Genomic DNA, 13,100 nt, shown 5'->3' on the forward strand with positions numbered 1-13,100 from the left:
GAAGTGTGGCATCTACCAGAGAGCTGCCACCTTTATTGTGGCAGGACGATGGGAGCTGCTTTCTCCTCTTCATTGCCAGTGGACCTCCTCTGATCCAAATGTGGAATAAATGGCTGTTCTTAATGAAAGGAAGTAGCCAGCACACCAATCACAGAAGGCATTTGTTGCCAGTATGCCGAACCTGAAATGGAAAAGTGGCACTTTCCATTGCAAGGAAGATGCCAGTATAACATTCTTGGAAAGGAAAAGTGGCAATTTCTAGTACAAGGATGATGCCAGCATGCCATTCCCAGGAGGTATCAGTGGCACTTTATGGGTCAAGAAATTCACCAGAATGACAGTTCATTGATGGATAAGTGACCTTCCCAGTACAAAGAAGCTGCACACACCCATGAGCAAGTCCATTGTTTCTACCCACACCAAAACTGCCTATAGGTACAAGGAAAGTATAGTCATCTTCAACTCACTCAACATCCCCCCACCAGGGTCAGAAATCATGTCCATCATAACAAGTGTGTTTGAGAAGAATACATTGTCACTCTTGTTATTGATTCTCCACCTTCATGCCATGGTCATATCAACATGGGGGTTTTCACTAAAGGACATCTTATAATGTCTCATTGGTTCTTAACGATAATGGTGCTGATGGCCACTATGGCAACCATCTTGAAAACCCTGTTGACACTTCTTCTGAATGGAATGTCATATCATCAGGAGGTTCACACTAGAAGAAGAATGTCTAGATTGACCTAAATGAAAATGGTGCCACAATCCTGCATGGCCACCACAGCTACCATCTTGAAAATCTTGGTATCTCTACACCACCTGATTGGATGGTCATATTAAATAGGGGTTTTTAGTAATAAAGATTCATATGAAGTCTGTTTGGTCGTAGATTAAAGTCTTGCTGATCTGACATCCAATATGGCAATCACAGCAGCTGTAACAAGATAGTCGGGTTGGATTTCGGATTTATAACAGAACACTTTTGATGGTGATACAAATGCAATGTTTAATGATGAATGACTTAAATGAGAAAAGAATAATGATTAATATGTGCGTGTATAATTGGACAAATTAACATAATCCGCATGAACCTAATAATGCAACAAATGAAAATACAAATAAATGACCTTACACAGTACAAGGACCAAGGTGACTGATTGATAGTAATTTCACATGACGAAAAGAATTATGTGTTTTACTCAAATAGTAAAAATGAATTCACTCAGATAGTGAATAATTGGGTATTTTACTCGAATAGCAAAATGATGAAAACAAAGGGACAGATATCATACAAAATATCTTTACAATCCCAAACCACTGGGTATTAAATGCCCCAAAATTAGCCCATGGCTCAAAGATTACATGTATAGAGTTACTCCATCACCAGCACACATGGTTACCAGTAACAGTGGTCTGTCATGCAGTCAGTATTCCAGGTAGTCACCGACCACCATTCAATTCCTTGGTCAATCAAGCAATCAGCGCCCACCAATCGGTCAGCAATGCCCGATCACCTGCTTCTCGACCAGCAACACTGTTCACTCAGCTCTTCGGCTACTATGGTTCAGCTTTACAACTGCTGTGGTCCAACTTTTGTGGTTACCTCTACAGCTGATACCATGTTGACTCTGATCAGCTGAAATTAAATCTAACACTGTGTACTAAGAATGACACGGGCATATGTGATAACATGTAATGACGTTATATATAGTAAGCTATACAAATTACATTATTGGCAGCCATATTAAAATATTATTGCTACTCCTAAATGGAAAATCACAGTAACATTTGGTTTTCACCAGAAGACCAGTTTTAATATCTAGTTGGTCTTGAATGTAAATGGTGCAGATTTGACCTCAAATATGGCTGCCACAATGTTCAGATTGAAAATCTTGTCACTAATTGAAGAGTCATAATGATGGGGTTTTCATCAAATGTCTTCTAATGGTGTCTTGTTTGTCATGAATAAAAATGGGGTCAATCTACTACAGTGGCTAATTTAAAAATCAGAGATTTTTTCAAGACTCAGCAATTGAAAAGAAGAAATGGTCTCATCTTGAATTCCGGGATATTCTTCTTTTCAGACATTAGAGGTCAGTCTTACCAAGAATATTTTTTTTCACGTATGTTAGATATTGTTATAAATTTTTAAGTACTGGACTGTATTAGTTTGCTATTGTCTTTTCAAAGTCAGTTCATTGCTCATGTTTGTGGTCTGATATACTCACCTACCTGCTGCTGATGCCTACTAATGCTTTATTTGTCTGGAAAATTACAATCAAGATTCATTCTATTGTATTTAACATTTTAAATTTATAAGCTAAATTTTTGGGGATTCATATGGATGGTAGATGATGGTAAGAGCTTAAAACATGGTGGATACTTTTGTTTCACAAATAAAGTTGTGTTTTTCAGTATTCTTGCATTTTCTTGTTGACTGAAATGAACTAGATGAAACAAAGCAAGTGATATACTAGCTTTTCATTAATGAAAGTACAAGTATGATTACTGTGCAGTGTGATGTGAGGGATAATCTGGTTACTGTACAGTGAGATGTAAGGGTTAGTCATGATTACTATGCAGTGTGATGTTAGGGATAGTCATATGATTACTGTGCAGTGTAATGTAAGAGATAATCATATGATTCATATGCAGTGTGATGTAAGAGATAGTCATGATTCCTATGCAGTATGATGTGAGGGATACTCATATGATTACTATGCAGTGTAATGTAAGGGATACTCATGATTACTGTGCATTGTGATGTAAGGGATAGGCATGTGATCAATATGCAGTGTGATGTGAGGGATAGTCACAAGATTAATATGCAGTGCAATGTGAGGGATAGTCATGTGATTACTGTGCAGTGTTATGTAAGGGATAGTCATGTGATTACTATGCATTGTGATTTAAGAGATAGTCGTGTGATTACTATGCAGTGTGATGTGATGGATAACCATATGATTACTGTGCCAAGTTGTGTAAGAGATATTGATATGATTACTATGCAGCGTGATGTAAGGGATAAATATATGATTACTGTGCAGTGTGATTTAAGGTAATATGATTACCGTGCAGTGTGATGTAAGGGATAATCATATGGTTACTGTACACTGTGATGTAAGGGATAATTATGTGATTATTATGCAGTGTGATGTAAGGGATAATCACATGATTACTGTGCAGTGTGATGTAAGAGATATTCATATGATTAATGTGCAGTGTGATGTAAGGGATAATTTTATGATTACTGTGCAGTGTGATGTAAGGGATAATTTTATGATTACTGTGCAGTGTGATGTAAGGGATAATTATATGATTACTGTGCAGTAATGTAAGGTAATTTGATTACTGTGCAGTGTGATGTAAGGCAATATGATTACTATGCAGTGTGATGTAAGGGATAATCATATGATTATTATGCATCGTCATGTAAGGGATAACCACATGATTACTGTGCAGTTTGATGTGAGGGAGAGTCATATTACTATGCAGTGTGATGTAAGGGATAATTATATGATTACTTTGCACTCACATGTAATGGATAGTCAGGTATCTGTAGATTTTGTTGCATGAACTTAAATTTTTCATTTTCTTTTGGACAGTGGATATTTTTGGACAATAAATAGTTAATGTTTTTGCCATGAGAAAACATACAGAAAATATGGTATTATTAGACCAAAATTTATACATGCTGGGAAGGGAATGGAAGATATGTTATAAAAGAGGAGGGATTTGTCATACTTAGCCATGGAAGTACACTACATGCTCACATGTAAGTTAAGTCCAACTGCAAACAACATAGACCTTGATCTTCTGTTGCATAATGTGCCAGCACATCAAAGTCTGTTTTGTTTATTAAGATTACTCCTAACAAACTTCATAGATCCAGAACTGCCCATGCATTATGTGACAGTCGATCTGGGTTTGTGCAGTTAGACTTGACTTGTCAGCATATATATACACAGCAGCTCTGGTTGAGTCTTCTCAAGTTGTTACTTCAGCTTTATTGCAGGTATTTTTTTTTTGGTACCATATTCTCTTCCATTACTAGACCACTCCGGTGGCCTAGTGGTTAGAGCATCCGCCTTGGATGCAGGAGGTCGTGGGTTCGATCCCCAGCCAAGTCATACCAAAGACTTGCATAAATGGTACTAACAGCTGCCTCGCTTGGTGCTCAGCATTAAGATTTTATTGTTAGGACTGGTCAGCCTGGTGTCAGGATAATGTGACTGGCTGGGACATCATTCCACATGTCTGCGGCATGATGCCCCAGTGCTAGACGTCACTATAACCTGTTACACTGCAGACATCATAGTGAAATGACTGAAAAATTGTTAAAGCTACATTAAAAATCCAAATCACATAGGTCTGTGCAGTTTGCAGTTATATAGTATTTCTTTGTATTGCTAGGTACATGACTTCGCTGAGAAAAATGATCTCATTGTTCACATGGACGGAGCACGTGTGATGAATGCAGCCGTTGCTTTACAGATTCCAGTCTCTGAGATTCTTAAGCATGTGCACTCTGTCTCAGTCTGTTTCTCTAAGGTAAGGTAAATGAAGAATTCCCCCCCAGAAATAATATGTCTTCCTTTTCAGATTAGTTTTTATGGGTGACTAAATGCATCCTTTGGTAAATATGTAATTAAGTGAAATTACACCTTTACAATTTTGTCTGAACACACACATACACACACAAACACACACACACACAAACACACACACACACACAAACACACACCACCCCAGCCCCTTGGCAGGAGCTTGATGTAGCAATCACATTGGCACATTCATTTATCCATCCAACCATCCATACACAAACTAGATTACCATCAATATTAAAGTTTTACTTATCTTTCGTGTATGTCTTTTCTATCTAAATAAAATGCTGGAAGTAGGGAATCTTATGTACAGGAATATTAGGTATGGTGATATTACACAATATTATTTGTGATTTACTTAGTTTTTGTCCATTATTGTCATTATTTTAGGAGGGGCCCCAAGTGGCTGAGTGGTCTAAAGCTCTCTCTGTTACGGATCACTGCCATCTCACCTCTGTCTGCGTGGGTTCGAGTCTAGGATTCAACCAATGTGGGTATGTGAGAAAGCTTGCCAGTAGCTTCTCATGGGTCGGTGGTTCTTCCCGGGGATTTTCCCGGGTTCTTCCTCCACGATTAATACTGGCCGCCATGCATAGCCTATCGTGTGCTGAAAAATGGCGTTAAACCCCACAACAGTGACAACAATCATTACTTTAGGATCTTTGAATTGTGTGAAGCACATAAGTTTGTCATTCTATTTAATACTGGGCATTTACAAAATGCATATCATACCTATCTCATACAAAATGCCTGTCATGTGTCTGTGCAATGTTAGAGGTCAAAATGTACTATAGGTACACTGGGTTTTATTTAATTCCTGTTTTTATGCCCCTTTTATTTAATTCCTGTTTTTATGCCCCCACTATTCGCATTTTGATTAGGTCATGTCTGGCCATCCTGATAGTCTATTAGCAAAAACCCCACCCAACATAGACAAGTAAAATTTTGCTAACATATTTGTATCTATAGACATATGGTCAAATTTGGTCATATGGTCACCTGGTCACATTTTTGGATAATTCCAGTACAGACATTCTTTTTTTTTTATTTAAAGATATATCTATATATATATATATATATATATATATATATATATATATATATATATATCTTTTTTGAATTTTTTGAGAAAAACTTTATTAGCACAGTAAGCAAAAACCACTTTTAATAAACAAAAGAAATTGGTAGGTCTATTTTTATTTATATTTGGGTGACTATTCAGGCCACTATAGCAATTTTCAGTTTCTTTTACACATGTATGATTGTTTCTGGCTTTTTGTGGGGAACAATTAAGCAAAAACGTAACCCTTTTCTATGAGCTGTTGCCATCTATCTGTCAATGCAGGATAATCTGTTGGAGTCCATCTATCTATGGCCTTGTAGTTGTCATGCAAACCCAGGGACTGAAGTGTCCTAATGCAGCCCTGACTGCATCATCCAGTCACCAGGCAGAAAGTGACAGTCACTGATCGATATTCATTTATACCACCTAATAAGATCCATCAAAACAATTACATATCACTTTTTTCTGAAATTGGTCAGATTAAAACACTGAATTCATATAGCTGAAACTCTTGTTTCTCTGAATAGCACAGTCATTTAGACTTTTAGGTCAATTGTGGGATGTTGGTTAGTTGGTTGGCTTTACCAGCACTTCCAACATATTAATGGCTATCTCATGCCAAAGAAATGGGAGCTAAGTGCCTTTGTTATGGGTATACTGAGGCATGTGACCTGGGCTGGCCTTGGTGGGTATAGAACCTGTGATCCTTGAATTACAAAGCCAGTGCTCTAACAGCTTAGCTATATGGCTTGCTGTGGGTTGAAAACCAGGAATGCCCGTTGTTTTGAGAGAACAGTGCTTATTGGATTAGAACTTTTTGTGAACAACAGTGGATTTTTATGACATCATTGGATTTGAAATGGATTACATATGTGCATGTAAGTTTGTGACATCATTCTGTTTGAATTGATTACATACATGCATGTAAGTTTGTGGCATCATTGGATTTCAAATGGATTGCATACATGTCTGTAAGTATATGGTTTCTGCTATTTTATTCTTAGAATCACTAAAATCTGTGCTATGCAGTGTATGATGTCATTCACTTGCTAGCATCATACATAATGTGTTTTATACTGAGGAAAAGATCTTTTATTGACAAAAAGAAATATGATGTTACTCATTTTTCTTTGAAACATATGATCTGTCAAATATATGATGATATAGATTTAAGAATACAACAAGAAAAATTAGCAGTATATATTTCTTTCATTTCAAAATATGATATTTTTTTACAAGACTGATTGCACCATTACTCAGAAGTAAGAAAATATATTTAATTAACAGAAAGTGAAATTATTACAGTGCTTTTGCTGGTATTTAGTCCACCCACCCTTCCACATTTCTACATAAGTGCACAAATGCTTTCATCTAAAATAATTTATCATTCTTGCTATATGGAGGTTCAGTACATAATACATTTGGTAATTGTGAACCCAGCTACTTCCTTTCTGGCTGCAGAAACTTTTTAGTGCAAATTGCTTTTGTTGTGTGTATGATCCTTGTTATGTCAGGTTTCTTATGCTATCCATTAGTGTAATGCTTTTGTTGTGTTCATGATCCTTGTTGTGTCAGGTTTTTTATGCTATCCATTAGTGTAATTGCTTTTGCTGTGTGCATGATCGTTGTTGTGTCAGGTTTCTTATGCTGTCCATTAGTGTAATTGGTTTTGTTGTGTTCATGATCCTTGTTGTGTCAGATTTTTTATGCTATCCATTAGTGTAATTGCTTTTGCTGTGTGTATGATCCTTGTTATGTCAGGTTTCTTATGCTATCCATTAGTGTAATTGCTTTTGTTGTTTTCATGATCCTTGTTGTGTCAGATTTGTTATGCTATCCATTAGTGTAATTGCTTTTGCTGTGTGCATGATCCTTGTTATGTCAGGTTTCTTATGCTATCCATTAGTGTAATTGCTTTTATTGTGTGTATGATCCTTGTTGTGTCAGGTTTCTTATGCTATCCATTAGTGTAATTGTTTTTATTGCGTGCATGATCCTTGTTGTGTCAGGTTTCTTATGCTATCCATTAGTGTAATTGTGTTATTTTTATTGAATGCTTGTTGTGGCAGTTATCATGTGCTATCCATTTTGTAACAGAGTAAAGTGCAATAAAGGCTTATGTTCATATCATATTTCCATTTTTGGTCTTGCATGCATACACTATAACCTGTCTTGTTAGACCTTAAGAGACCGTATTCTCAGTGCACTAAGTAATAATTATAATGAGTTATGACTGGTAACAACCTGCCTTGAGTGACCACTTTTTGTTGGCAGAATGGCTGGTTTCTACTGACAGGTTCTATTGTATTACTTTTCTAATGATGGCATTGGCAGCATCAACAATGAAATTTGTATTTAGGTCGCTGTGTTCGTGTCTTTACTCACTTATCAGTTGAGTTTAACTGCAAACAACATAGACACTGCTCTGATGTCACACAATGCATGGATTGATTGTTCTACAGACTACTCCTGACAAACTGCATAAACCCAGATTTGCCAGTGCATTATTGCAAGGGCATATCTTGGTCTGTGGAGTTTGCTTTTGGACTTCATTTATGATATATTATATGACAGTTACATATCTTGTATGTCAGTTGCTTTATTCAGTGAAAACTTTGGGATAACAGTTCTATTGGTACTCTGATATGCCTACATAAACATAGAACTCTGCCATCATTGTAGAATTCACCTCAAGTTCCACAGAACATAGGCACTGTATATCTGTGTAAAGTATCTGATATCAACTGATGGTCTTGTAATCATCTTAAATATACATTTTACAATGTAACCTTGGTAACGTAGACCCCATTTTAACTCAGTGCCACAGCATCCATACAACAATATCTGGGAACCGATTTCCTCTGTTCTTTCAAATGACACATATCTCCACATTCATTCTCAATAATGAAAAAAGTGGGAACAACATTGTCTAGAGCCTCACAATATTTGTTAAATGACTAATTGGACTTGGAATAAATAATAGTAGATAGGACTCCTTTGATCCTTGGAATAAATAATAGTAGATAGGACTCCTTTGATCCTTTGTAAAATATAGTTTTAACAAAAAGATTTAAAAATTATTTAAATAAAATAACATCTGGAAGTACAAACAAGAGTCCTTTGAAGGGGCTGGTAAAATACTTGCTAAGAATAATTTCTGGAAATCACAGATAAATATGTTTCTTCTTTTTCCTGCTGAGCATTAAGACCATGTCTGATATTCAGAGATGCCAAATTTGGTAGCAGAAATAAGTTCTTACTTTTGAATTAACATGCTTAGAAGATACCTGTTAAGTGCAGTACAAAGTTCTTTGTCATGACCTTTAATGTATGTGCTGGAGAAAAATGTTATTAAACTGGTATCATTAAGGGTGTTCCTGAGATATATTCACAGACTTGGTTAAATGATCAAAATCCATTTATACTTGTTTGTGTTATCACGCTAACAAACTTGTACAGCTAAAATCTTGAGTCAAGACCTTGACCTTCAAGTCGATGTCAGAGTACTGATTATCAGCTTGTCCAATTAAATGGAACTAAATACAATGTCTGGTCAAGTATTGCAAGAATTAATTCATTGAAAATCATATGTTGATGCCACCATGGAATAGTGATAAGGTTATTTTCAAGATGGCTACGATGGTGTCATTCAGAACCAGCTAGATATTGATATGACCTTCAAGTCAGGAGAAGTTGCTATTCAGTGAGTTTCAGGATGACCTAAAAGACAGTCATTTTCAGTTGTTGTTTGCTTTGGTTTAGTGTTTTACAGCATAGCCACACAAATAGGTTATTTAGTGCTGAGGCAGTTGGAGTGCCTTCTCCAAGGAAACTCCATGGCAGCTGGCCTCGAGTGGCCAATTGGTGTAAAATGCTCACCACTATGGATCACTGCCATCTCACCTCTGTCTACATTGGTTCAAATCTTGGGTTAAGCCAATGCTTGCCAGTAGCTTCTCATGGTTCAGTGGTTCTTTCCAGGGTTCTTCCTCCACCATTTATACTGGCTGCCATGTACAGCCTATCTTGTGCTGAAAAATGGTGTTAAATCCTACAACAACAACTGACTGGGCAGGTTAATCTGATGGTATGATTCAAACCCATGTATTTTTGGTCATGAGTTTGACATTATAACCACTGTAACAATACAGCTCCTTTTGGAGATCGTATCGTCATCATTTTAATACAGGAAAACTATATATTACAAGAAAGAAGTGCTTTTGTCTCCAAAAATGTCAATCATGATAAGCAGCTGTTACTATGTTTGTCAAATTTTTTTTGTTACATTAGGATAATTTTCATTTACGACAAACTAGATTAAGTGAGAAGTGTTATAGTGCCAACCCCATATACCTATAAATATCCCTTCCAATGACTAGTGATGACAAGATTTTTCAAGATGGCTAACAATGCCATATTGTTGAAGGTCTCTGATAAGCACTATTTTTATTTGTGTCCAACTACATATCACTAGGTAATATGCAGATCCTATGTCAAGATGACCATCTGTTCAGAAGATGTTGCAATAACAATATTTTCCAGATGGCTACCATGGCAGCCAGTTTGCAAGGTCTGATCAGAACAATTTTTATTTAGGACCAAGTATATGTATAAGAAGTGTTTTTGTGAAAGCCCTCATATTGCTCTGACTTCGAGTTCAGAATTGTAACAAGATCTTTAAGATGACCACTATGAACATCAAACAGAAGGTCAGATCTGCACCATTTTCTTTGAGGGCCAGCTAGATAACATAAGAAGTCTTGTAGTAAAATCCCAGTGTCTCTGTGACCATCTGTTCAGTAGAAAGAGCTATAACAACATTTGCAAAATGGTCACTGTGATGTCCATCTTGAAAATCTTGTTATCACTTCTCATCCATAATGGGTGGTCATGATTGCATAGGGTTTTCACCAAAAGACTTCTTATGATGTCTTATTGGACCTATATGAAAATGGTAATGGTATTAAATCCAATATTATCATCATGGTAACCACCTTATATGAAAATGGTAATGGTATTAAATCCAATATTACCATCATGGTAACCACCTTTATGAAAATGATAATGGTATTAAATCCAATATTATCATCATGGTAACCACCTGTATGAAAATGGTAATGGTATTAAATCCATTATCATCATGGTAACCACCTATATGAAAATGGTAATGTTATTAAATCCAATATTATCATCATGGTCCACCTATATGAAAATGGTAATGGTATTAAATCCAATATTATCATCATGGTCCACCTATATGAAAATGGTAATGGTATTAAATCCAACATTATCATCATGGTAACCACCTATATGAAAATGGTAATGGTATTAAATCCAATATTACCATCATGGTCCACCTATATGAAAATGGTAATGGTATTAAATCCAATATTATCATCATGGTAACCACCTATATGAAAATGGTAATGGTATTAAATCCAATATTACCATCATGGTCCATCTATATGAAAATGGTAATGGTATTAAATCTAATATTACCTTCATGGTCCACCTATATGAAAATGGTAATGGTATTAAATCCAATATTATCATCATGGTAGCCACCTATATGAAAATGGTAATGGTATTAAATCCAATATTACCACCATGGTCCACCTATATGAAAATGGTAATCGTATTAAATCTAATATTATCATAGTGGTAGCCACCTATATGAAAATGGTAATGGTATTAAATCCAATATTACCATCATGATCCACCTATATGAAAATGGTAATGGTATTAAATCCAGTATTACCATCATGATCTACCTATCTTTAAAATATTGTAGATGGTTTCAGCACTCGGCAGAAAAAAAGAAGATTTGGTCTTATCTTGGATTCCTAAAAATTCTTTTCTGCCAGTAGAGTGTTACCCCCATTGAGGGGCACTTGTTGACATTTGTATGATCTTGTTTGACTTAAAATATTGCCCTTGGCAAATACATAACTAGACATAAAAAAAATTCATTTACTGCATGAGTTTACGTGGGCATATTTCCTGTCTGCAATCATTTCATTTTCATTTCAGGGCTTGGCAGCTCCTGTGGGTTCAATAATTGGTGGCAGCAAGAAGTTTATTGATATGTAAGAAAGACAAATCTTGTTGGCACAGCAGAAACTGGGTCAGTTATCAGATAAAAGAGGCACTAAAGTTGATAAAGTTTGGATAAAAGGGGCTTCTTGATCAGGCTCTTGTTCCACATTGATAAAATATATTATGTGTGTAACATTTGCTTCACAGATACAGCTACTGTATATACTTGCTTATAAGTTAAGTCAAACTGCAAACAACAAAGATCATTATCTGCCATAGCATAATGTACCTGCAGATCAGGGTATATGTTGTTTGTTCTACTGATTACTCCTAAGAAACTGCATGGATCCAGGGCTGCTGACACATTATGCTAATGCAGATCTGGGTCTGTACAATTTGCAGTTGGACTCAACTTATAAGCATGTATACGTGGGTATAAATGATATGCCAATCAGACCAGTTTTCTTTTACCATTCTCTCTTGATAAGGGATACATTGGATGACCAAAAGATTGATCACATGACAAACTACGCTCCTAAGGTACTCCCTCATTATACACTTAATGACATGGGATCCATGACCATACATAACTTATAAAAGGAATTTGTTATAATGAAGGGCACTATGGTAAGGTAGTGTATTTTTGTCACAAACAAACTGAGTCTAATTTTTGCATGAAATACAGTGTAAAAATTTTAAAGTTACAGGCATGCTTTGTCATTATTAGTTTATTATTAACCTCTTGTGATGTTACAACAATGTCAACATGCTTAAGAAATTAAAAAATGTGAAAGCTTATGTTTTTTAAATATTGTTTGAAAGATCTTATGAGACTTTTCTGTGGATATTCCAGGGCCATAAGGATGAGGAAGGCATTGGGAGGTGGAACACGACAGGTAGGGGTACTGGCTGCTGCAGCACTCGTGTCACTTGATCAGGTCTTACCCAGGCTTCATGTGGACCATGCTCATGCAAGAATAATAGCAGAGGGTAGGTAAAGTCCAGCAGATGTTGAAAGTACTTGAATGGGTCATGCAATATGCCTGAATGATAGCAGGGGTAGCTAAAAGTTCAGCTGATACAGAAAGTACTGGAATTATTATTATTATCATATGCAGTGCATGCTCAGCCATTTAATGTCATCATCACTGGACAGTTTTTCACAATGTGCAATAAGGTCTGAAGAGCTCCACAGCAACAGGATGAGTTAGTGGCCTGGCCCCATCAGACAAGGTTGACTGCACAGCAACCCTGTCCTGTCCGAAAGCAGTTCATTGTGGTCCACAGATGATGTGGAAGGTTGAAGCCAGGAGGGCAGACAGATGGCTCAGCTACCAGGGAGTGGTTTACAACATCTATTGAAGACCACCCGACACTCCATGCTGAAATAA

At 36.3% G+C, this 13,100-nt stretch overlaps 1 protein-coding gene across 2 annotated transcripts in view; it reads left to right on the plus strand.

The window, feature by feature from the left end:
- The window catches only part of LOC149802555 (uncharacterized), a 60,918-nt gene that overhangs the window by 21,340 nt on the left and 26,478 nt on the right, over positions 1-13,100 (plus strand). For both annotated transcript variants that reach the window (XM_089951802.1, XM_089951803.1), the window contains exons 6-8: positions 4,420-4,557; positions 11,704-11,759; positions 12,563-12,699. In XM_089951802.1, the coding sequence (XP_089807928.1) occupies positions 4,420-4,557; positions 11,704-11,759; positions 12,563-12,699 (331 nt within the window). The remainder of the gene's footprint in view (positions 1-4,419; positions 4,558-11,703; positions 11,760-12,562; positions 12,700-13,100) is intronic.

This window comes from Sinohyriopsis cumingii, chromosome 3, assembly GCF_028554795.1.
Source record: "Sinohyriopsis cumingii isolate HCF-2022 chromosome 3, ASM2855479v2, whole genome shotgun sequence".
NCBI classification, from domain to species: Eukaryota; Metazoa; Mollusca; class Bivalvia; order Unionida; family Unionidae; genus Sinohyriopsis; species Sinohyriopsis cumingii.